This window comes from Paroedura picta, chromosome 4 (assembly GCF_049243985.1).
Source record: "Paroedura picta isolate Pp20150507F chromosome 4, Ppicta_v3.0, whole genome shotgun sequence".
NCBI lineage: Eukaryota > Metazoa > Chordata > Lepidosauria > Squamata > Gekkonidae > Paroedura > Paroedura picta.
In genome coordinates this window covers 95,030,426-95,054,960 of record NC_135372.1, presented here as the reverse complement: position 1 = coordinate 95,054,960, position 24,535 = coordinate 95,030,426, and the positions used below count along the sequence as shown (strand labels likewise).

The window sequence follows — 24,535 nt, the reverse complement described above, 5'->3', positions numbered from 1 at the left end:
CTCAGTGCAAATAGCCCAGTGGGGTCAGATCTGACAGCCAAAATGAGAGACCATCCCTGCTAAGCTTCATTCTATTTGATAGCTTCTTTATTTCAGCCACTTTCCCCTGTCCTCCTAGTTCAACACTGAAACACAGAAACTAGCCGGTAAAGCAGCCAGCTACACACTGCCTTATTTTTGTGCTTGTCTTTTATTCCAAGGAGCAGGGTCTGGTTCTGTATGTGCTAATCACCTGGGAGTATCAAGGGACTGGAATCAACAGGTGCACAGGGCCCCAGGTGGAAGCCAAGGTAATATGTTTTAGTAGTAGAATGTGAGGACATGTGGACATGAAAAACTAGATTAGTAGATTATAAAAAGATGCTGTTATTATAGGCCACTTTATTGTTACATTTAAAGTTGAAAGACTGAAGCTTCTCAAGTTAATAGGCAACATCTCTTCCTGGCATAAATAAGAATATCTCTGTAGGTGAGCTACAAAATTACATTCATCCATCAAAGTGAGAAAGCGGTGGATATTGGCAGTTTGCCCCAGATTAATTTTAGAAAACTGAGGGGAAACCATGGCCAAATGTCACCAAATCTTCAGTTCTTGGCATCTCAGGCAAGGATAAATTAGAGAAGCAGCCCTAGACATTGCTTTTTGTCCTGGCATCTTTACCTGAGTTCCCCTCACAAGACCTGAACTGCTCCGCCTCTTCACTAATGCCCAGGGACCAGCACTGCTAAACAAACTCTCAGCTGGCCCTTCTATGAGGAAGTCAGAGCTGGAGCTGAAAATGCAGCACTCACTGAGTAGCATCTGCTGTGTCCTTAAGAAGAGTACCACTGTCACCAGCCTTTCATCAAAAGGTCAAAACTGCCTCATCTACAAGCCTTGCCCATAAGCAATCTGTCACTTGAGACTTTCTCAGAGCTGCAACTATGACCACTGAGGCTTTATTGGGAGCTGGGTAAATACATAAAAGGTTGATAAGCATCTTGAGCCATGTGTCTGAATACAGAGAGATTTGGCAGTGGACTCTGGATTGCCACAACCCAAAGATCAGTCTCAAACCTCTAAAAATACAGCTCAAGTGGGAAATGATCAGAAGTTTTTGTTACCCATTCATCTCCCAGGTTCTTTGTAAACCCTTCTCTGTCTGCATTTGCTGTGCATGTACAGCTGTAGCCAGCAGGCAGCTGGGCAGTAGAGCAGGGTTTAGCTTCCTCATCTTCCCCTTCACCGGTGATTTTAATGGTATAGGATGGTATAGGTGGTCACTGCGCAAAATTGCAGGACTTCCCCCAGTTATACAGGCCCCAGAGTCTTCTAGTCTCATCAGCTGCACCACTTGAAAACATATGGTGCTTTCCCCACTTGATGGGGAACGTAGTCTGAAAGTTTTCTGGACTGCTTGGTCTGAGAGCAATGCTCTTCCATTGCCCCATCTTAGATGGGACCCTGACATGATTTCCATTCTTTAAAAAGTTGCCTTGCTAGCAGCTTTTTGCCACTTTATTGTTATGCATGCTGAGATTTGAGAAGCCAACCACAAAACCAGTACAGGTAGTTTGTCTGAACACTGACCTAAAGGACTAATGGGCTGGACAGTGCTGCAGGCCAGAACATGAAAAGAATGTGCCCACTGTGAAAAGGCCAGAGTCAGATTCCAGTTTAGCTGTGAAATTTACTGGAAGGACCTTAATCTAACCTCTTTCAAGATGGTTGTGGGGTACAGGATTGAAAGTCACTTTTTATGTAGAGAAAATGTTACAGGAATTATGAATAATAATAGAACATTTATATGACATAAGTGTCTGTAGCCATGTTTAGCTGCAATCTTACCAACAAGTAGGGATGCCAGCCTCCAGGTGGGGCCTGGAGATCCTCTGGAATTCCAGCTTGTCTCCAGCCTACAGATATCAGTTCCCCCAGAGCACATAGATGTTTTGGAGTGTGGACCCTAAGGCACTGAACCCTCAGTGGTTCCAGTACTCCCCAGACTCCACTTCCAAATAACCAGGAGTTTCCTAACCTGGATCTGGCAGCCCTATCCCCTCATCCCCTGCTAGTTGCCAAAAAGGACTTGGAAACCCTACCAACAGTAGTCATTGCTTCTCCAGATACCCAGGTAGCTTGGGGGAGGGATCCTTTAGCATGACTAATACCATTTGATAATGCTGCTTGCTTCGCTTACTTAAGAATGAACTCTTGTGCTCCAAGAGCTGGCAGAATCGCTGGAAGTTTAAGTAGCAGTTGCAGCCAGCTGAGCACAGTGCTTATCAGTAAAAGCCCCAAGAATGTGGAAAAATATTCTTAAACATGTGCAGTACACTACTAGGTATGCTCGCAAACTTCTGCAAATGACTGGATGTACTGAATTGCCATGCTATGTAACTGGTAGAATGGAAGTGATGTAAAGATAGAGGGAAGATGACTAAGGTGATATGATAACCATCTTCAAGTACTTGAGGGGCTGTCATATAGAACAGGGGTAGTTAACCTGTGGTCCCATGCCCATGGGAATTGTAGTCCATGGACATCTGGAGAACCACAAGTTGACTACCCCTGATATGGAGCAGAGTTGTTTTCTGTTGCCCCAGAGGGTCAGACCAGAACCAACAGGTTGAAATTAATTCAAAAGAATTTTCAGCTAAACATTTGGTTCCTGACAGAGCAGTTCCTCAGTGGAACAGGCTTCCTCGGGATGTGGTGGGTTCTCCTCCTCTGGAAGTTTTAAGCAGAGGCTAGATAATCATGTGACTGAAATGCAGATTTTTAAAACTTAGGCAGATTGTGAGAGGGTGGGCAGAAAGGGGTGTGCCAGTGTTTCTATCTTGTGGCCCTTCCTTACATACCCAGGGAATTGCTAATCGCCACTGTAGGATGTTAGGTGAATTTTCGCCAGGCCAGGTTGATTTCTGGAGATTTTTGGTGGGGGAATCACTTGGGCATGAAATTGGGGTCATTGTGGATAGGCAGGTAGCTGTGAGTTCCTGCATTGTGCAAGGGGTTGGACTAGATAACCCTGGAGGCCCCTTCCAAATCTATGATTCTAAAGATTACAAAAACTGGAGTATAAATGTAAGGTATCATGGAAAAGAAGGAAGAATGTTTGTGTAACTTTTGTATTTAGGAAGTATTCTGTGACTACAGCACAATAAAGCTGTTTTAGAAATTTTTCATTACCTCAATGTGACTATTGGAATAAGAACCCCTAATCTGGGATCTATATATTTCACCGTCACCATCACTTTTAAAATGGGACAATACTTTACAGATCAGTGACATTATGTTTTTAAAGAGGCACTTTTGAGTAAGCCTACACAGTCTTGTCTTTCACTATACTTTTTTTTCTCAATGAAATATATTTCTGTATGTTGGAATGATAACACACGTACCCGAAGCTTGTCCAGCAGACTATGGACTCTCAACTCCCCCGAGAGCTTGGTTTTTATTGAAACATAAAAATCACCACTGTGCATGTGCATAGTTATATAAGGTTGCTTTTTTGTGCAGCTATATGCTAATACATTGTCAACTATACATTGTTAGCTACAAGCCCCTATTGTCTAATGTTTGGAGGTTAGATACTCACGGTAATCACATCACGCGCTATGCTTGACAGGGGCCCAGAGGGTGTGCCCTCCCTGAAGCCTGGTCAGCACAAACACAAATGAACCCTACACTGTACAATAGAAATTAGATGAAAGCAAAAACTATTCAACCACTACTCCTCTCCCCTATAAACCTAAAGGGATAGTTCATAAGAAATCTTGTTGTCTCTTTATTGGTAGCTCTGATATGTCCCACCACCATCTACTTCCCCCTCGTAGAGACAACATTTCCCCTCTACTTTTCTTTCCCTTCTGTGACTGAGCCACCATTGTTTCAGTATTGATGGCTAAGTGTAATTTTTCCCCAACACTGGCTTCCTGAGGACATTTACATGGTACCAGGAATGGGGAGTGAGCCCATTTCCTTTGTGTGCTGTGGTCCTGATTAAAATCATATCCCCTCCATTTGTGACTAGGAACTGAGTTCCCAGCACAGAATTCAGGCAAATGCCTTCTTAAGTCCTTCTGACAGCCATGTGTCTTTGTAATATGTGATTGGTCCCATCAAACATAAGAACAGTCAAGGAATTGCTCTGATGCTCAAACCCTTATGAAATGGCAAGATAAAATCAAAATAAACAAATGCACAATAATGTGACCTGTTCTGATTGTGTTGTATGACACAGTCATTCCTTTTTTACAGATCATCTTCTAAAATATCCCAACAACAAGATCTGCTTTCTAAGTAGCCAGCCTCTACTTCTGTTTTCCATGAGGTTTTATTTTAGAACTGTACATATTGCTACACATGTGAAATCTGAGCAATGTGGGAAAGGGCCCGTTCTATTTAAGAACAAGCAAATCAGCAGATCGGATACATGAAGGAAAGTCTAAAAGGATGCTTCCACACAAGAGGGATGTTCTATGGTAGCCTGGTTGCTGATGCAGTTGTGTGTGAAATCACCATGGCAGTGGAGATTCCAGACAGCCCAAAGTAATCTATGTCCTCTCAGACGAGGTTTTACTTTAATGCCTGATGTACATGGAAGTCCCCACACTAAGGATGCCATCCTCCACGTGGGACCTAGGGATCCCCAGAATAACAGCTCAGCTCCAGGCAACAAATACCAGTTCACCTGGAGAAAATGGTGGACTGTATGGCATTATAGCCCATTGATTGAAGTCCCCTATCCCCAAACATTACGCTCTTCAGGCTCCTCCCTCAAAGTTTCCAACTCTGAGTTTTCCCAAGTCTGAGCTGGCAACTCTACCCCCCCCCCCCCACACACACACAAATGTGCATGCACAATAAAGTTCAGACCTTGAATAAATCTTTGTTGGTCTTAAAGGTACCACTGGGCTCTAAATTAGTTCTGCACCTTCAGATCAACATGGCTACCCACTTGAATCTGTGTTTTCCTGTAACTGTCAGGTTTCTCCATCCATCTTTTCAATTTTTTTAATTATTATTTTAAGGAACATGGGTAATGCTATATGTTTTTTTAAAACTTTTTAAAAAATTAGCAGTCACCTCCAACAATCCCTTCCCCTTTTCTAAAAGGCACGCTGAGCTGTGGGTGATTTCTTCTGTTTGGTTTTTAAAAGCCACAAGCATGAATAACACTGGGTAGGAATAGTGCAATGCCTTCGTAGCCTTTTAAAAAGGTTTAATAGTCTGGGCACAGCTGGAGAATGACATCATGTGGAAACATGGGAAAAAACCACGCCAGTCTGGTAGCTGCAACATGGGAAACCCTTTATGGAGCAGTAGACCAAACAGTAAAGCTAATTAGCAACTCTTGGATGACTTTGGTATCATCTATAGACAAGAAAAAGCTTTAAAAAATTCTTATAGACATTTCCTGATTTGAGGAATGTATATACTAACAGCCATGGTGAACAAATGTGAGGATACTTAAATCAGATGACTGGAACTGTGAACAAGCAAGACAGATCTGGAGCTGGCAACCCATAGAGGGAACTAATCTCGGTAGTTAGATCTGTTGTGATTCCAGGAGATCGCCACATCCCACCTGGAGAATAGCAACCCTAGAAGGAGAGAAGGAAGCAACAAAAGGGGAGGGGCAATGGGGACATTTAGGAAAGGTAATGTAGAAATAGCGGGGAAGAGGAAATGAGATACCTCCTGCAAGTCCTTGCAGGTTCCCACTTGTATATTTTACTTGTCATTTTCACACTCTTCCTAAAGCGACATTGACTTGTCCCAACTGTTGCTTTCTACCTAGTAGTAAAGCCCAAGGAAATGCATATCAGTGACAGACCAGTGTTAAAATTGTGGTTTTGATACATTCCTATAAAGGGAAGGAGAACTTTAAAGCCAGCATGGCCTAAAATGCCTCCCCTCAGCTGGGCTGATTCTACAAAGAGAAAAGCACCCTTTCAGCTGCGTGGAAATTCTCCATCTCCACATAAAAATCAGGCTCCTTGGGTGCAGATCTGATTAAAAGGGGCCATTGTGCCATTTTTGTTTGTTTTTGTTTGTTTGTTTTTTGAGTTTGGGAAAACTGAATTGCCTCCCCACTGAATGGAAGTGCAAGAACATTATATACAGGAAAGATGGAAGGGAAGAGGCCTTTAAAGAAGCCAAGGGCTATTTTTGAAAGAATGATAGACATTTAACTCCTCACAGCTAAAGATCAAATAGTACAGAATTTGAACCTTTTCTAATAAGCTGCAAATGCTTTTATAGACACCTTCCAAAAATGCCCCCCCTCATCTCCAGAATATATTTATTTTCATCCAATGTCTTGGTAAAAATAATAATAATTTACTTCAGACAATTCATAATTGCTGTGTTCAGTATGTCTAATTTTTGACAGAGTGATTGATCTGAGGACAAAGTTTGAGTCCTGTGGCACCTTTAAGGCCAACAAAGTTTTATTCTCAAAGACTGGATTCACAAACTAGACATTTGGTAAATAACTCAGTGATGTTCTGAGGATTTCAATGGAAATAAATTGGGATTGTTAATATTTGTAAAAGGAAATTCATTACAAACTGATTCATTTCTTTCAGCTCCAATACAGTTCAGTTCAGTCTAATGCATTAGAGTTTCATTCTCTCACGTTAACATTTTTCTTTCATTTCAAGGCATCATTTCTGTGCACCTCAAGAAGGACAGCATGGGCAACCTGAGTCTCATAGCCAACCCACAAACAGACAACCGCAGCTCACTGGACAATGCTTCAAAGGAGTCTTCAATGACAATATGGCAGAAGCTCAACCAGGTGAACAGCAGCAGCAGCAGCAGCAGTGGCCAGACATTTGTCAAATGGGATCACAGTCCCCTCACAAACAACATCAAAGACAGGTAAGTGTGTTACAAATAACTACAGCCAACTATGGAACCCAGATGATTTTCAAGTAGTTGTGAACACATCTGGATTGAATTCTGATTGCTCTCATTTTCAACGGGCTGCCTCAGGAGCAACAATTCCAGATGGAAACAGAAGTTGCATATGGCTTAATTGCATTGCATTGCAGCTGTGACAAAAGCACAGAGAGCAATCTGAAGCTCATTCTGCTTGCACACTAAGAGGGGTGATGGTATTTTCAGTAGTAAATCCTTTGTTTAAATCATGTGGGAAAGAGCTGGAGCCCTTGCACTTGCCTTCTCTCTTCCTCCGTCATTAAAATCCACTTTGCAAATAACTCTATAAAAGCATCTTAGTCTCATTTTTTAAAAACTCATCTCCTTGCCCACCTATACAAGTAATAGATTCAAGTGGCTAGCCATGCTGGGCAGAAGCAGCAGAACAAAGTTTAATTCCAGGGGCACTTTTAATCATAGAGTTGGAAGGGTCCATACAGGCCATCTAGTCCAACTCCCTCTCTGGTGAGAATCTCTGTCTGTAGGGCTGGAATGTAGAGCCTGTAGCGTTCATCCTGGCTGTATACCAAAGAATCTTGAATGTAACGGTTGATGACATCTTTTCCAGTGTTTCTGAAGAAGTGTGTATGTACACAAAAGTTCATACCCATCTTTAAGTTGGTTTTAATGGTGCCACTGGATTCAAATTATACAAGTGATGTGTAGCATATTACTGGCCTTAAAATTTAAAGAGGAAATCATAATTTGGATTTTATAGCAGTCATTCTTTTGTATTTACTGAGTGCTTACTAGCCATGCAACTCAATGCTATTCATGGTTATTCCAGAAAGTCCTCCTGATTGCATTGGGATGAAGGCACTCATTAGACTAGACATTGGAAGATCTGTGAGTTAATCTTTTGAGCATTGTTTCCTTGGAAACAATACCCAAATGGAGCCCCAATTCCATTCAGGCCCACTGGGGAATATTATTACACACCCAGAAATGCAATTTTCCCAACCTGAAACAGTACCAGAGAATAGCTATTTGGTGCTCGGGGAAAAAACATATAAGCAACATAAACTTCACTGAATCAAAGGGACTGACGCCTAAGAATGTTTCACATTAAGATGCTAGAGAAAAATAGCACCCCAGTGCCTGAACTCTAGAAACAGCCAGGGTTGATCCAGCCTTTATAATTTTTCATATAAGGATTACTGTATATTCATATGAGGATGTACAATAAGACTGAGACAGATAGACCTTTCTCAGTCCAGCAAAAGCTGCAAAACAACTGTCTTTAAAAAATCTCACCAGGAGACAAAGTAGTTGCATGCAAGACACTTGTGATGTTGTTTATTCCCCAGGCAGCCTGGCTCCATTTTCCCCTCTGTCTAAGGCAAGTAGCAGCTATTAAAGACATATTGGATCCACACATATTTTTATGCTATACAAACTGCCATCCAAAGCCTATTTACTTCTACATTCTTTTGGCCTCACTGGGAATTACTTTTGCATACACATGTTGAATCTTTTTCTTTCTAGATAATCACATTTCTTTTTTGCGTTGTGTCTAGCTGCCAAGGGAAAGCAGTATTACAGACAGGCCTTCAGTACCACAGAGATGTGTCCTCGCTTATGGAGAATACCAATGGGAATCAGGCAGAAAAGAACAGCTATAACCCCTGGGGACTACGCTGCCACAAGCAGCATCTCAGTCGTCTGTCTTCCAAGTGTAATGAGAACAAACTTCACCGTATCCTTTTTCTTGGCTGTTCTTGTTATATTTGACTGATTGCTTATAATCCCAAGACAGCAATGCAGAACTCCCAGTGTTCCCTTAACTTTTAATAATAATTGAAATTTACAGCCGTCATATATTATGCATCATTTGTACTTATTATACACGAAAATTTAAGCACGTAGAGCACAATTCAGCAAACCTGGTTTAACTAGATAGTCTGGGTGTTAAAATGCAGGTATCATTTAAAGAGAAGGGGCAGTAAGGAAGGAAGAGCATAACTCCTTTCTTCCTTGAATTTCCTCCTGTAAAAGCATCTCTCCGCCACTTGCTTTTTTCTCAGCGGGGCGAGCCCAGTTGTGGGGCCTGGCCAAGAGGAAAGCAGCAAGGAATACTTTGTGTTTGATGGTGGTGGTGGAGAATGATTCAGCACCCCATGTTTGCACCTTCTTAATATAATATTGTCTTGATATCCCTGTTTGATGGTGACCTCTTTTCTCCTCTTCACATGAACGCATGAAACTGCTTTATACTGAATTCTATACAATTGTTCTATCAAGGGCATTCTTTCCTACTCAGACTGGCCGTGGCTCTCCAGTGTCTCAGGTAGAGTGTGTTCACATCACCTGCTGCCTGATCCTTTTACCTGGAGATGCTAGGGACTGATCCCAGGACCTTCTGCATACTAAACAGATGATCTACCACTGAGCCCAGCTTTTCCCAAGTCCTAAATCATGGTTCTTATACTGCCCTGTTTAGTTAAGACTCTAAGCATTCAAATATTCCTCTAGAGTTTAATTTTGTATATATATTATTTATGTTGTGATTTATTGGCCACCACTCTCAGCAGCTTACAATCATGATAAAAATTACAATAAGCTAACAAATAAAACCCCAATTTAAAACCCCACAATATAATCCCCATACAATTAATAAAACCACAGCCATGACCAAACAGATGTTCTTAGGCCGGAACTGGTCTCCGTGTTGCAAATAGAAGGCGGATGGAATGGCAGAGGTGGAAATTATCCAGAAAAATGAGGGAAGGGGATGTGGGAGACCTGGTGATCTTCCAAGCCCTAGCCCCAACCAAACACCAGGTGGAAGAGTTCCCTCTTGCAGGCCCTGCAGAACTGTGTCAGCTCCATCAGGGCCCTCTGCTCACCAAGGGATTCATTCCACCGGGTAGGGCCAGGATCAAAATGGCCCTGGCCCTGGTTGAGGCCAGGAGTACTTCATGAGGGCCAGGGATCACCAGTCTGTTAGTACCCACAGAGCAAAGCACCCTGAAATGGACATAGGAGGATAAAGCAGACCTTCAGGTATGTATGGCCCAGACTGTGTAGCACCTTAAAGGTCAGTACCAAAGCCTTGAACTTGATCCAGGACAGCACCAGCAACCAATGCAGCTGCCTCAGGACTGGCTGGATGTAGGCCCTCCAAGATGTTCCCATGAGGACCCTAGCAGCCACAGTCTGCACCAGCTGAAACTCCTGGGTCAAGCTCAGGGATAGAAATCTAGTCTGGAGGTAGCCATCGCATGGATCACTGTAGCCAGCTAATCCAGGGCCAGGTAAGGTGCTAGTAGCCTCGCTTTGTGTAGCTGCAAAAACACTGATAGGGCAACTCTGCATGAGCCAAACCATCACTGCTTTCAAATTATAGATTATCAGCCATGGTTTAGGGTGGTTTCTTTACTAATCCTATCTATAAGTGTAAAGACAAATGTCAAAAAGTACTATTTTATTAAAATGTTAGGTCTCACTATTAAAATTTTATGTGGAGGAACTTGTGTTCCAGAATTTACAAACCTTGATTTTCTGGCCATAAATGATATTACATAATAATTCAGACTATGAACCCACATTTTAAAATTCCAGAGTGAGGTACTAATAACATTAAATTTGTGTGGCTTTTGCTTTCAATTGTAAAGTCCAAACTCAAAGAAATCTGTTGACAGACCCAGCTTCTGATACATATTTCAAAATCCCATTGCACTTTATGCACTAGTAGTAATCTCAGTAACAGAAAAAGACCATTTGGCAGGGTTTTAAAAGTACAGACAGATGGCTGTGACGCAGTCATGAAACTTTTAGTAGCAGGAACTTCACCAGGATGAATGGGCTGAGATGGAACTGAGATAATCAAGGGGACTAGTGAAGATGGCATGTGAAGTTCTATGATAGCTGTTTAGTCCTACTCAAGGTAAAATCGGATGCCCTTAACTGGTGCTTCCAGAATTTCTGTTGCTTGAAAATGTGGTATCCAAGTATACGTATCCATGCGTTCTGGACCTGAAGATGGGAACCAGGCAGCATGGTGATGATGCATCAGAAGAGAAGAAAGCACGGCAAATAAAGAAGTGTGAACAGAGCACATCAGCATCCCTTGGAGTCCGTATCTGTGGCATGCAGGTAAGAAGAACTCTCTTTTCCAGGCCATCTCCCCTCATTGTCATTTGGGAGCACATTCTTCAGTGGAATAAAGAAAGCAAGTATGGAATGGAACTAAAATGCAAGCTGACTGAGAGCCTAGCCTAGTAAAAATAGACAACATTATTGATTTTACATCCAAGCTGTTCTGCTTTAGCCTTGGTCTGTACTTTTTAAAAGAGAGATCATAAACTTGAAATGTTTGTTCATTCACGGCAGTTGGCCAATGCAAAAAGCTAAAATAAACATCTTTGGTCCTAAATATTACAGCTTAAAAATCCCCTCTCTTTTGTGCCAGAACCAGAGTACAATCCTTATTCTCTTCCAAATCGATACCAACACCCCCACCCCAATACTGCAGATGTGTTGCTGCAAGAGCGGAAAAATCCTGCGACACCTGCAAAACTTACAAATTTTAAAGGCGACATTTTCATGGGCTGGACCCCAGTTTTCTAGAGTCTGCAATTAGTGGATCTAGACTACACTAGCTTGGTGTAGTGGTTAAAAGCAGTGGCTTCAAATCTGTTGAGCTGGGTTTGATTCCACACTCCTCAACATGCAGCCAGCTGGGTGACCTTGGGCTAGTTACAGGCCTGTAAGAAGCTATTCTCACAGAGCAATTTCTCTCAGAGCACTCTCATTCTCACCTACCTCGCAGGGTGTCTGTTGTGGGGAGAGGAAGGGAAGGAGATTATAAGCTGCTTTGAGACTCCTTTGGGCAGTGGCAAGTGGTGTATAAAAACAAACTCCTCCTCTTCTTCTTATATGCTCAGAAGGGCCACAAAATATTTCTACAGCAGTTAGGAAAAATGATAATTTTATGAAGCATATATTTTAGCAGTTATAAATCTTAGACTGCTTTGATTATGAACTATAATTGATAGGGATCAAATTTAATCACCAGCTCACCAATTAATCAACTAAACGGTCTTTGATAGGTTGAATATCTCTATAGCACAAAACTGGTAGATAAGTCCCATCCAGTGTTAGTCTCACAAAGTCCCATGAAGCTCAGTAAGTAAACTTGGGTGTGGAGCTTTCTGTAGCACACACAATAATTGTGAGGATAAAAGATATGTCATGTATATTATTTGAAGAAGGATAGCATTAAAAGGTAACGAAAAAGACAATGTGCTAGAAAGATTACTTTTACAAAAATGGGCTTAGACATTGTACTGTTGATGTTTTCAAAGCATGCTATATAGTTTACTAGCATACTCTGCAAAAAAGATGGCTAATGTAGATTATGGTTCCTTTTTGTTCCAGGTTTATCAAGCAGACAATGTCCAATACCTCTGCAATGACAAGTATTATGGGCGGAAACTCTCACCAGATGGCTTCAAGCAGGCCCTCCGTCAGTTTCTGCACAATGGTATACATCTCAGAACCGACCTTGCAGAACCCATTGTGTATCAGCTGAAGGTTCTGCTATCCATCATCAAAAAACAGAGCTCTTACCGGTTCTACTCCAGCTCACTTCTCATCATTTATGAGGGACTGGAGAAAATGATTGACAACCACACTCAGGGGCACTGTCAGAACACTAGCAGCACCGTTCCACATGGAAACAGCCACCCCAAAGTTGATGTCCGCATGATAGACTTTGCTCACACAACATATGAAGGTTCAAGGTATAATCAGACTGTCTATGATGGACCAGACCACGGCTATATTTTTGGTCTAGAAAACCTAATAAAAATTATTCAAAACATCTCAATGGGTGAATGATAATGGCTGAAGTGACTGTACGATAGTGAAAGGTACAGTCTGCATGTCAAGCCAACAGTAAGAAGACCACCTGGCAAACTGTATCACATAGACTGTTTTCAGATGGAAAACCACAGGATGGTTAACTTGTCAGGAAAAGCTGTGGTCATGTTACATGCCACTAAGGATTGCATGAAATCAATTGTAATTGTGATCTGTCAGAACATTATTTTCCTTTCTCATTTTGATATTGTCCTTCATTTGTGAGCTAGAAGAAAGTGTTATGTGAAAGGAATTTTAATAATGGAGGACTTGTTCATCAAGCAGATTTGCAATGCTAAATGGGGCCAACCAGATATTGAGCTCATGAAGAGGACTTTAACTGGAAAGTCCTTAAAAATTTGATGAGCCAAGGACTTTTGTTTACACAACCAGATGTCACCACAGCCATCTACATGCTCCAACAACTGGCACCTTAAAAGCTACAAGCATATTAATTCCTTTTTCCTTTGTATTTTGTACCAATATGTGGTACTGTATGCTCCAAGGAATGTGTGCGTGAGCCAAAGGAGTGAATGGATATAAAAAGAAAAAATGAGCCAATAGCAGCTAGCCCTTCCAGGTTTAAGGCAGGTCTTTGCCAGAAGAGCTAGAGGCAGGGTTCATACTATGGCACTACGTGTATGAATGCAGAATCAGACAGGCCTTGATCGTGAATTCATCTGTGTTCACACGTATTGGTCAAGGAGTTCAAACGTCAGCTAGAAGTTTTGCATTGATTTTATGCACGTTTATTTGTGGGAGTGGCCTAAATTACAAAAATGTGACAAAAATGTTTACAGAATATATAAATGTTTGTAAATGTGGAACAACCAAATGACAAATTCTCTCCTATATCCCATGTAAAATCAGTCAGAATGTTTTTAAGTGCAAAGATATATAGTCCAATAGCAGAAAGGGAATGTCAAGCTGTAAATAAATTGTACAGTTCCTTAACATACTGGAAATTCTTTTGCAAGTGATTTCTATTGCTTGTGGCCTGTGAATAACCACAAATTATGACAGGAAGATTAGGTCAACTTTAAATTCCACTTACACTCTTACCAGCTGCATGGAAGAAATGGCTAAGTGTTCACAATGCTTCATAGTGCTAACATGCTATGCTAACATGGCTACCACGCAGCCAGAGTGGTCTCACTTAGGCTGCTGAAATCGCCAGTATAAAATGGCTTTTCCTCCTTTGAATTATTCATATAATTGTAACAATCATTTTAAACCTAATATGATATTAAACAAAAATAAGTATATAGCTCCTTTCCTGCCAAGAGTCACATCAGTACTATATATTAGATGTACTGTGGGATAACCAACTGATTTCTCTCAATTAAGCATGTGAATATTACTGAGCAACAGGATTTACAGATGTGTTTGAATATGCAGATAAAGGCTGCAATCCTACACATTTACTTGGAAATAAACCCGCAGCACTCAGCAGGACTGCCTTGTTTATGTATAAACAGGGATATGATGGAGATGCAGACCTGTGCACATTTACCTTTCCAGAAATCCCATTGAACTCTGTGAGATCTACTTCTGCGTAAGCATGTATGCAATGGGATAAGCAGCAGGGATCCTAAAGTGACTTAGTAGGGAGTAAATCCCATTGAATTCAGCAGGTCTGACAAAAAATGGAAATACACAGTGCATGCATTAATTGAAATACACTCCACAGCAAAGTTTCTTCCAAACAAACCTTTTATTCTGCTAAAGTTTGCATGTCTATGTTCCTGATTTAACTTGGGACCATGCAATTTCAGCTGTGGAATGCATCCTCTGGAAACAGCATTGTGCATTCTACAGAAAGGATATAAAAGAAATACCAGCTTCCAGCTTTTTGCCTCCTGCATCTGCTATCAAGAGGTGACTTCCGTTATGAGCTCATTAGACAGCCTTGGGCAAAGCAATGCATCCCTTGACACCTATCTCCACAGTGATGTGAAAATACCATAACACGTTTTACAGATTAAGAGTGTATTCCTGGTAAAAGCTGTAAGCAAAGAGCATAAGGCATCAATATCTTCCCACACTTCAAACACAACCTTACTGCTACCCTGTGGCAACCAGAGATTTACAAAGCATTATGAAATCCAATATACATTTTAGAGACGAACTTCCCAGTCTCAGGGGTACTGTGTTACTTACAGATGTAACAACGCGAGACGTTCTGAGATCTACAGCTTTCTGCTACGAGTTTTTAAAAATTCAGTTTCTGACCACTGGGAATGCCTAGTAACCACGGCGCTTAAGGAAAGAACTACAAGTTCTCAACGTGAAAAGCAACCAAATAATTGATAACAAGCCTCAGTGGAATTCCTATAATAGCCCAGCCCGTGCAGTTTCAGAAAAAAACACCACCACTTTCTTTCCCCCCAAGAAAACCTTTCTCTACCAGATGCACAATCACCCCACTCTTCCCTTTCGCCAGCACTTTACCCGCCTCCTTTAGGAGGAGGGATGGCATCACAGAACTCCGTACGCATGCGCTATTCCCTTTGCTCTGCCTCTTCAATATCTGCTGTGACGCAAGTCCACGCCGGCATCACGGCGGACAGAATTTGCGCGTGCGCAGACGCTCTAAAGCCTACCGACTCGGACAGCTCGAGTTTTCCCTACACAGACCGTGTCAGTTTCGCTCCAGTGAACCCTAGGCAGGGGTGGCCAAATTGTGGCTCTTTAAGAGGCCCACAGACTACAATTCCCATGAGGCCGTGCCAGCTCTGCCCTAGTGATTGGTCCATGCGGCCCGTCATGGAGAGGGATAAGTAATGTCTCCATTTGCGCAGCTGAGACCACGTGAGCCTCCCGCGAGGGGTGACGGGAACGCGCTGCCCAAGATGGCGGCGACGCGGTACCGGCGCTTCTTGAAGCTTTGCGAGGAGTGGCCCGTGGAGGAAACCAAGCGTGGGCGTGACTTGGGCACCTTCTTGCGGCAGCGGGTGGCTCAGGCCTTCCGGGAGGGAGAGAACACGCAGGTGGGGCAGGCTGCTCTTTGCTCCGTGGTGCGCGCTTCCAAGGAGCGGTGCAAAGGGCTGTGTCCGCAGAAGGCTTCTCCCTTCTTGTTTGTCCCCTCAGGATGCGAACCAGCGATCCAGTGGGGAGGGCAGGGCCTGTTTCTTGCCTGAGAAATGGGAGCCGCCTCCTCCGCAGGCTTCTAGTGATGGCAAAGGCCGATAAAGTGGCAACGCAGCTGGTGCAGGCGAGAAGGTCGTCGCTCTTTGTGGAGCTTCTGGATTCTGAAGCAAAAGGGCATTTAGACCCAGCGGCAGTTCGCTGGCTGCTGAGATCTTCAGAAGCATGGGAGGATGGTGCAGTCTCTTTAGTTGCTGTAAGGCAGGGGTAGTCAATCTGCGGCCCTCCAGATGTCCATGGACTACAATTCCCAGGAGCCCCCTGCCAGCGAATGCTGGCAGGGGGCTCCTGGGAATTGTAGTCCATGGACATCTGGAGGGCCGCAGATTGACTATCCCTGATGTAAGGGGAACATTTTTATAAAGAATAGCAAGCTGCACTTCCCTTTTGAGGTTGCATCCAGTGGCAAAAAAGAAAACAGTGATGTTATAGGCCTTATATGAGCTTCAAAAACGTTCCTACACAGAATTGCTTCAGTTTAGGAGTTTTGTCATTAGTCACAGCTGGTGAGGACCAGTGGGATGCTTACTTAAAAGGCCTGACAAATCGAGTAGTAGGCATTAAGTGAGAAAAAGAGTTGTTTCCCGTAATTTCATGAAGGTCTCTTGCTATCTATGGCCAGTGTCATTGACATCCCAGTGACACATCCCAGTGTCATTGACATCCACTCATTCAAAAATTGCCAGCTTCCTTCTGCCCTCCAATATGGTATTGGTTCAAGCATCCTGCTTCCAGTTTTTGTGGATGAGTTTTCTGCTGTTTTGCCTTTTAAGAAACAGATCATGGTTTTGTTCTCTGTGAAACTGGGCCCCCCTTACATTTTGTGCTGTCATTTGTGTGCCACGGCATGTATTATTATTTATTATACTTCTATACCACCTTCCCCTAAGGTTCAGGGCAGTTTACATAAAACAGGGAATAATACAGGTAACTCAGTAATTGTAACAATAATAATACAATGGTAATGACAGACAACATAATAGAACGGCAGAACAATAGAACAGTTCCCATGGGAAAGAGGCTCTGGGGGCCAGTGGGAAGTGATTGGTTCAAGTCAACCTCAACTAAATGCCTGGTGGAAGAGCTCCCTTTTTGCAGGCCCTGCAGAACTGTTTGTTCAGTTAGGGCCCTGATATCCTCTAGGAGCTTGTTCCACCAGATGGGGGTCAGGTTAGAGAAAACTCTGGCACTGGTTGAGGTCAAGCAAGCTTCCTTGGGGCCAGGGATCACCAAGTAGTTGGAAGTGGTAGAGCTCTTTGAAGGGTGTAGGCAGAAAGGTGATTCCTCAGGTACACTGGGCCCAGACCACGTGTGGCCTTGGATCTGGAATTTGATTGGAAGCCAGCACAACTATTGGAGGATGGGCCAAATGTGGGCCCTCCATGGTGTTGCTATGAAGACCCTGGCTGCTGAATTCTGGACCAGCTGTAGTTTCTGGATCAAGGTTAAAGGCAGGCCTGTGTAGAGCAAATTGCAGAAATTCAGTCTAGAGTTGACTGTCACATGGATCACTGTGACTAGGTGTTCCAGGGCCAAGTAGGGTGCTAGTAGTTTGGTTTGGTGAAGGTGGTAAAATGTCAGCAGTGGTACTTTCACGATCTGAATCTCCATTGAGAGGGAGGCATCAAGAATCACATCCAAGTTCCTGGCGGGGTGGGCCAGTGATAGCTGTACTCTGTCCAGGTTGGGTAGGTGCGCTTCCTCACTTGGACCGTTCCTGCTCAGCCACAGCACCTCCATTTTTGAAGGGTTGAGCTTCAGGTGACTCTGCTTGAGCCACCTCGTCACTGCTTCCAGGCAATTGGCTAATGTAGCCTGGAGCAAGGAAAGTTTGCTGGATAGACCTGCCTTTGGTTGCTTATCTCATTAAGAATAGGAGTGTTTTTACCCAACCATGGCACTACATATGACTATTTGTTATCACAGTATGTCGCCATGTAATCGCTTCTTTGTGGGAGAGTATATACAATACAATTGTTAATTGCACAAGATCCAACATCTTTTGATTGTCCTGAGAGTACCACAGAAGACGGTTCTGTTAAGTCACTGGGACAGTCTTCTGCATGTATTTCAGAATTTCATGCTCAGAAAAACTAACTTTCACATGTATTTCCCAAAGCTGTCATGCAGTTTTTAAAAATGGATATTGATACTCCCGAACTGGTATCATTTGGTATGTGTAAAAGACAGCAAAGAGAAATTTACCACGAACTTGGAGGAAGAATGCACATGGAACAGAATGAGACTATAGAGAACAAAATTATTTTCTTAGTGTGATATCAGTTTTATTCATATGTGATATGATTTTCTTATTTTGTAATACCATTTCTGCTTCATGTTCAATCCCTGTAGTGCTACAAGGATTTTTTGAGTATGAATACAAAAATATGTAGATTGTGCAGGCAGTCTGCTCCATTTTCCTGAATTCAGCATTGACTAATATCTGATGCTTTGAAAAAGGAGTCCTTCCATAATATTCTGACTTGCATAATTTTCCCACTAGAGGATTGTTTTCCAAGTTTGCATTATTTAGGGAATTAATTCTTGCATAATCGGTGATCATTCTGATACTTACATCCTATTTTCCCTCCAGAAATTAATCTTATTCACAAAAGCTTGTATTTTAAGTATTCATTTTGTGTTACCAGGGGTCTGCTTTATCCTCTTATCATGTGTATCTAAGCCACTTTGGTAAAGTTGCATAGAGTTATGACCATTAAAGAGGATGGGTTTTGCTTATAGTTATTGACTTGCTGTATTTATAGTGTAGCCAATGACCTTGGGTTTTTATTATCTTTTCTATCTGTAGCTAAACGTACTTGCTAGCATCATCTGGAACAAAGTAAGCACTTCCTAGCAGATGTGGTACATGAGATTATATAGACTGATGCATGGGAAACTGATCAGTTGCTAATTTTCCATAGAGTAATATGTTAGACTTCCTAGTTCATTTTTAATTTAGTTCTTCTGTAAATAGGTATATAGAACAGAGCTGGTATACATCATGTTAATTTCTTCATCTAAAACATCAGTAATAATCTGTGTTCAGTGCACATTTTTATTATAGACATTCCAAGATTACTGTGTTTCCTTTCAGATTGCTGATCCAGTGACCTGTGATGAAATGTATGAGAGTCTAGCTAGAATCCACACCAACTATTATAAAAACAAGGTAAGCTCTGAATTCGGGGCAGGAAACTCATTGACCTGTGTTAGAATCTGATTGTGCTGCTTCGATTTGCTCTTTTGTAATAACAGCCTTAAGCAGGCTACTCTGACTTGCTGAGCAAAAACTGTGGTTGATGAAATCAAGACAAAACAAAATGTCTCTGATAATTTCTGTTGCGTGTTTTGTTTCAATCATGCATCCTATGTATAAGTTAAATCCTATCTGGGTTCCATTGCTATACTTGGAAATCTAAGAGAATGTATTACCTTACAAATTTCATTTATTTCAGCATGGAAGAGCAGTACTGGTATGAGAAGGGAGAATAACATTACCAGAAGAAGACAGGGTCATATTTATAACGTTTTCCCCTGTTTATTTTGCAAGTATCCACGCCTGAAAGATACCAGCTTCACTGGAGTGACAGTGGAAGAATGCAAGATGGTCCTTGCAACAGGTATTTAGTCCAGTTATTGCTTGATCAGTTTCTGGTTTGGATGCAGTTACTCTGAAGCAGGATTTTGCTCTCTGCACAGTATCCCCTCCCCATCCAATGTGAGGGGGAGAAACACAGAAAGCACAACGTAGCTACCTCTGTATTTTCTTCCCTCCCTTAAAATGCAGTTTTGTACATTGGTACTTCTTCCACTGACACTGTCTTGCTTTGTATAATTCTCCTACAAATGAAGAGCTGGACTCATGCAACAACTTTGATTTTTTAAAAGGTGCATATAAATAACCAGCTGGATTAGTTGAATAATCTATTATCTTAATATAAGAGACAAGATAAGATTTTCTAAATGAATGTTGAGTTCTCACAACTCAGGAACTCTTGTCATAAATAACATTATGGATGCCTATTGATTGAACATGCCGTCAAATTACTGATGGCTCATGGCAACCCCAACCAAGAGGCATTCAAGGCAAGAGAAGAACAGGTTGTTTGCCACTGCCTTCCCCTAGGTAGCAACCCATATTCAGGACATTTATATTGGTTTCCTGTCTTTCTGTGTTTGTAACGTGCTTGGGACCAGAGTTCTGGGAAGAATAGCCTAAATGTGTGCCTCTTATAAGGAAAATGTATCCTTTGTTACACAAGACTTGGAAGTCTGCTGTTAAAATTCAGATGTGTTGTTTTAGTCTGTTTTCTCTTGGCTTATTCTGATTTGCTTTATTTTGTCTGCAAAATCATCCTATGGAGCAAGCTTCTGCCCTCCTTTTAAGTACACATGGAGTTGAAGATAGCTGAAGGGGGCAAAAGTAGCCATTCCACCTGATCCTGGTTCAAGCCATTGGCTGCAGTATGTGGCTGCTCTGAATAAAGAGAAAATGTTGCTACTGTTAACAACATAAACTGTTTGGGATGAAAATTAATGGCTTCTTAACATTTTGTTAAGAGGTATCCGTAAGGCATTTTATGGGTACATGAGTGCTAATTGTACAGGAACATATGCCACAGATCCAGGATTGGTTGTGGTTCTTTATTCTATGTATAAATAGTGGCAAATGTGCACTTGCCTCTGTGCACTTGCCTCTATGCATTGGGTAAAACCCAATGCCATTAGAAGAAGCAGGAAGGAAATATTGACCTATATTTACAATGAACATTACATTCCTTTGTCTGTGCTTTCTCTGCCTCCTGCCCCTGGTCACAGAACATTTGAAACAGATGGAAGAAGCAAAGAAAGGAAAATGGACCAAACTGCGTGAGAAGTTCTCTGCTAAGATTCCTGAAGAGGATTCCAAGTGATAATTTCCGTGTTTACAAATCCCTGTATTTTGCCAGTAATGACAAGCCACCTTGAAACAGTGTGTTGTTCACTTGCACATATTTCAACTTCCTTAAGCAGAGAACCAGTTTTGAAATCTTAGGGACTGTGCTGGGACATTAGTAAAACACAACAAAACGTTATTCTGAAACAGCAGTGTAACAACGGTTATATTGATTTAGGGAGATTGTTATATTTACAGTATACAGAGTGGACATGGTTGTCAATAAGATTAGGTGTTTGTGCATTCTGCTGATTGTCTGCACTGTGGGATGTCATGCTCTTGCCGCCGAGATGATGATTCAATTCCTGATAAATGGATTCAAAACTCAAAAGCACCTTACTGTGAAATGCATGGATGTAGGAACACTGGTAGTCCTTTAAAGAAAAATTAATATTGTATAATGCTACTAACTTTGAAAAATCCAAAATGGCCATAGGGCAAGTTTTCAAGCTGTCCTATGGATTCTTGTAGTTTTGCATTGAGAAAATCAGCAATGGCAGACAGGTTGCCCATGATTACAAGCATTTCCTTGCCATACATGATTCTCAGTTCATGTGGAACATGTGTGGGAGGGCTCAGTGGCAGAGCATCTGTTTTGAATGTAGAAAGTGCTAGGTTCAGACTCTGATATCTCCAGTTAAAAGAATACAGTACTGGGTGATGTAAAAAAGCAACAGATACTAGAGAGCTGCTGCCAACTAGAGCAGACTGTGTTGACCTTCATGGGCCAGCGATCTGACTTGATATAAAGTAGCTTTGTGTGTTCTACAGCGAAGCCCAATAAGCCTTGTCCACATACTGCAAACTGAAAGTGTACCATAAAACATGATTTTGCGTATGTATAACTGAGAAACACCTGATGAAAGAATGAATTCCCTTCAAAGAAAGCATTTTGTGAAAACTTGTGGGAAATTGTTTCTTAATGAGATTGTGAGCAAAATTATATTCCTGCCGATGTGAATTTAGTCAAACCAGGTCCTTCATAAACTTAACATACCACCATCAGTCCAGCTTATGTTTTTATGGTGTACCAAGGAGAGGAAGGGTTCATTGACCTCCATTAAATTTTATTATATTTGTTAACTTAAAGAACTTTTGCACATTATTTTAAACAGTGTTTGTACAATATACAATATTTTGTAAAAGACAGTAATGACAAACCTAGAACCTTAATTAGTAATATTCTTTTCTCCCTTTAAAATCTTTGTGATAGTTTACACTTAAGACTCCTGGCTGGAGTAAGATACTCTGCATTCCCGAACCTTTCACTAGGCAGAATGCCACTCTGGAGAAGTGGCTAAAGTTGCTTTGAGAGCCAACCTAAAGTATACCTAATAAAACCTTGCTTTGCTTGGAAGTTGGTCTGATTGCTGTCTGATAAGAAAACTGGGGTTTCCCATTCTCTTTATCTGGACAGTGGTCCAGTCCAGTATTTTTCAACCTTTTGACCATGAAATAATTGTTCAAAGTTCAAGGAAGACTGGGGTGGGGTGCAGAGACAGGATACGGTTTAAGGCAGGAGTAGGTGTGCATGCTCCATCCCCTCCCAGGCGCAGAAACCATGAGGCAACTCACTCATGCCTGGGAGGGGGAGCAATGGAAGTAGCTGGTTACCTACCTTGTGGCGAAGTCCATTAAGGCAGAAGGGGAAATGCCATAGACCCCCCTCTTCTTGAGCTCCTGTGGTTCCCTGGCGTCCATGGACTCCGGTTGGGAATCCCTCATCCAGGCAATAAGGTTGGCAAATAATGGCAACACAAGGAAACTAAATTCATGTCCTAGAGCATTCTTCGAATCTTATTTTGTTAAAAGGCTTTCCCCCACCCACCAGCCTTTCTCAAATTTTTTACTACTGAAAAACCTCTGAAACATTCCTCAGGCTTTGAGAAACCCCAGAAGTGGAACGATCATGCAGAATATGGTTGGGAAGCTTAGCTGTGTACACGCCCACCTGGGGCCTCTCTTCTTCCCATCCCCCTCCAGAACCCATTGTTGGCCATTTTGGGAGGGGGTGGGTCAGGTCAACATGATCTTATATGGTCATATCACCCGATGTTTAACACATTTAAAAAATATATTTAAAAATTAGCCCCACCCATTCAGGAAACCTTTCCAGGGCCATCAAGAACCCCCAGGGTTTTGATAAAGCCTTCCCCATGCGGTCACCTTCCTTACTTGTGTCCTAACTCTACACAATGGTGCTTTAGTACCAATTCTAACTGGATATTGGAGTTAGCGAGGACATAATGGTACTAGGCCTGAAAAATTTCAGTTTTGCAAGCTCTTAACTGACAGTAAGTAAGATGTATTCTAAATGTATGATCTGGTACTCTACTGGATTGGAGGGTTGAGTGGAGTGGTCTTTCACAGTGCAAAAAAATGTGGAATTGTCCCACTAATGTCAATGAGATCTCTATGGAGAGCAAAAGTCCTTTTCAATTCCAAATAATGGAATCTGCCTCCCATCTTCATTTGAAGAATTAGACCAATAGCATAGTTTTCTTGTAGCTGCTTGTTGGATTAGGTAGGATTTTTCACATGAAAGAAAATGCCATTGACTCCAGAGGACTTGAGATGATAAACTGGTAGAGGTCCATGTATGTTTTGGTTCCTTGAGCACTCTTGGAATAAGTTAAAATGTAGCAAATGGCTAATTGCTTAGTAACAGAATGTAGTGCATAGGGGAAAGGTCATGTTCCTGGAATGGAGTTATTACAGCAGTTCCTACCTTCCTGGTAAGCTATCCATATGAAGCAAAGAATCCTAGTAGTCATTAGCTTCTCTCATTGAATATAATATCTACAATAAATTCTAAGAGATGAACAGAAGCTAGTGCTGAAGCTCCATATTGAATTATTATGGCATGGATCAGCTTTCTTTGATGGTGACAAAATCTGTGCAGGGATGCTAGTACCAAATGTCCTCAGGACACATGCAGGTAGATAAGTATTACAGTTTTGAGTTGGTGAAGTTGACTCTGCTGTTCAGTGGTTCAGAGTATTCTGGACATCCACAAAACCCATCCGCTGCCTTCGCTTCCTTTGCTCTGTCATCTGCAATTAAAAGCAAAGTTAGGGGATGGTTTGATTCTGGCCCCTTTTCCACTTGTCCCACTCCAAGCCACAATTGCCAGGGGCTCACAAGATGGTTTTCAGGGTTTCTGACTATTTTCTTTACACTGACCCGCCTGCCATGGAACGTGTATGCCACAGAGGTTTCATCTGTGCAGTGTGCCTCCATACAGTGTACTAATGTAGTACTTCCCTGTACTGTTATTTCAAAGAGTTATCTGTCATTCAGAGGAATAGTAAGCAAGCTGTCCTTGGCTGGTTGACTGCTGTTTTTCACTTCTGCCAATCAGAGGTTCCTCTTAATCCACAGGCTTTCCACAAAACAAAGTTTGAAAACCATTGTTAAGATTATGCAAATAACCTGTTGGCTGGATCATGTACTTGGGAAGAAAGGAAGGTCAGCTTGCATCTTAAGGATGATGGGAGACCCTTGGGTAGTGAACTGGAATTCTGGTTGCAAAATTAATTTACTCATTCTCAACTCTTATGTCATGAAGGACCACCCTTGCTCAGAATTGGATATATTGGCACATATAGCTTGTGCCTCTCCACATGCTTAAGGCAGCATATATCTGAAATAAAAAG

General features: G+C 41.9%; 3 protein-coding genes across 6 annotated transcripts in view; 2 read left to right on the top strand and 1 right to left on the bottom strand.

Moving 5' to 3' along the window:
- The window catches only part of IP6K3 (inositol hexakisphosphate kinase 3), a 32,440-nt gene extending 18,695 nt beyond the window's left edge, over positions 1-13,745 (top strand). For 2 of the 3 annotated variants that reach the window (XM_077334395.1, XM_077334396.1), the window contains 4 exons: positions 6,652-6,871; positions 8,449-8,627; positions 10,851-11,026; positions 12,311-13,744. In XM_077334395.1, the coding sequence (XP_077190510.1) occupies positions 6,652-6,871; positions 8,449-8,627; positions 10,851-11,026; positions 12,311-12,772 (1,037 nt within the window). In that variant the 3' untranslated portion in view covers positions 12,773-13,744. Of the gene's footprint in view, positions 1-200; positions 291-6,651; positions 6,872-8,448; positions 8,628-10,850; positions 11,027-12,310 lie in introns of all 3 variants that reach the window. The other variant, XM_077334394.1, reaches the window with a different exon arrangement.
- Positions 13,746-15,408: 1,663 nt separating this feature from the next.
- On the top strand, positions 15,409-21,971 carry UQCC2 (ubiquinol-cytochrome c reductase complex assembly factor 2). Its single transcript, XM_077334397.1, has 4 exons — positions 15,409-15,783; positions 19,038-19,112; positions 19,494-19,563; positions 20,762-21,971. The coding sequence occupies exons 1-4, from the start codon at positions 15,577-15,579 to the stop codon at positions 20,854-20,856; spliced, it is 447 nt and encodes a 148-aa protein (XP_077190512.1). The 5' UTR covers positions 15,409-15,576; the 3' UTR covers positions 20,857-21,971.
- The window catches only part of ITPR3 (inositol 1,4,5-trisphosphate receptor type 3), a 116,030-nt gene continuing 113,420 nt past the window's right edge, over positions 21,926-24,535 (bottom strand). For both annotated transcript variants that reach the window (XM_077334392.1, XM_077334393.1), the window contains exon 58: positions 21,926-23,932. In XM_077334392.1, the coding sequence (XP_077190507.1) occupies positions 23,864-23,932 (69 nt within the window). In that variant the 3' untranslated portion in view covers positions 21,926-23,863. The remainder of the gene's footprint in view (positions 23,933-24,535) is intronic.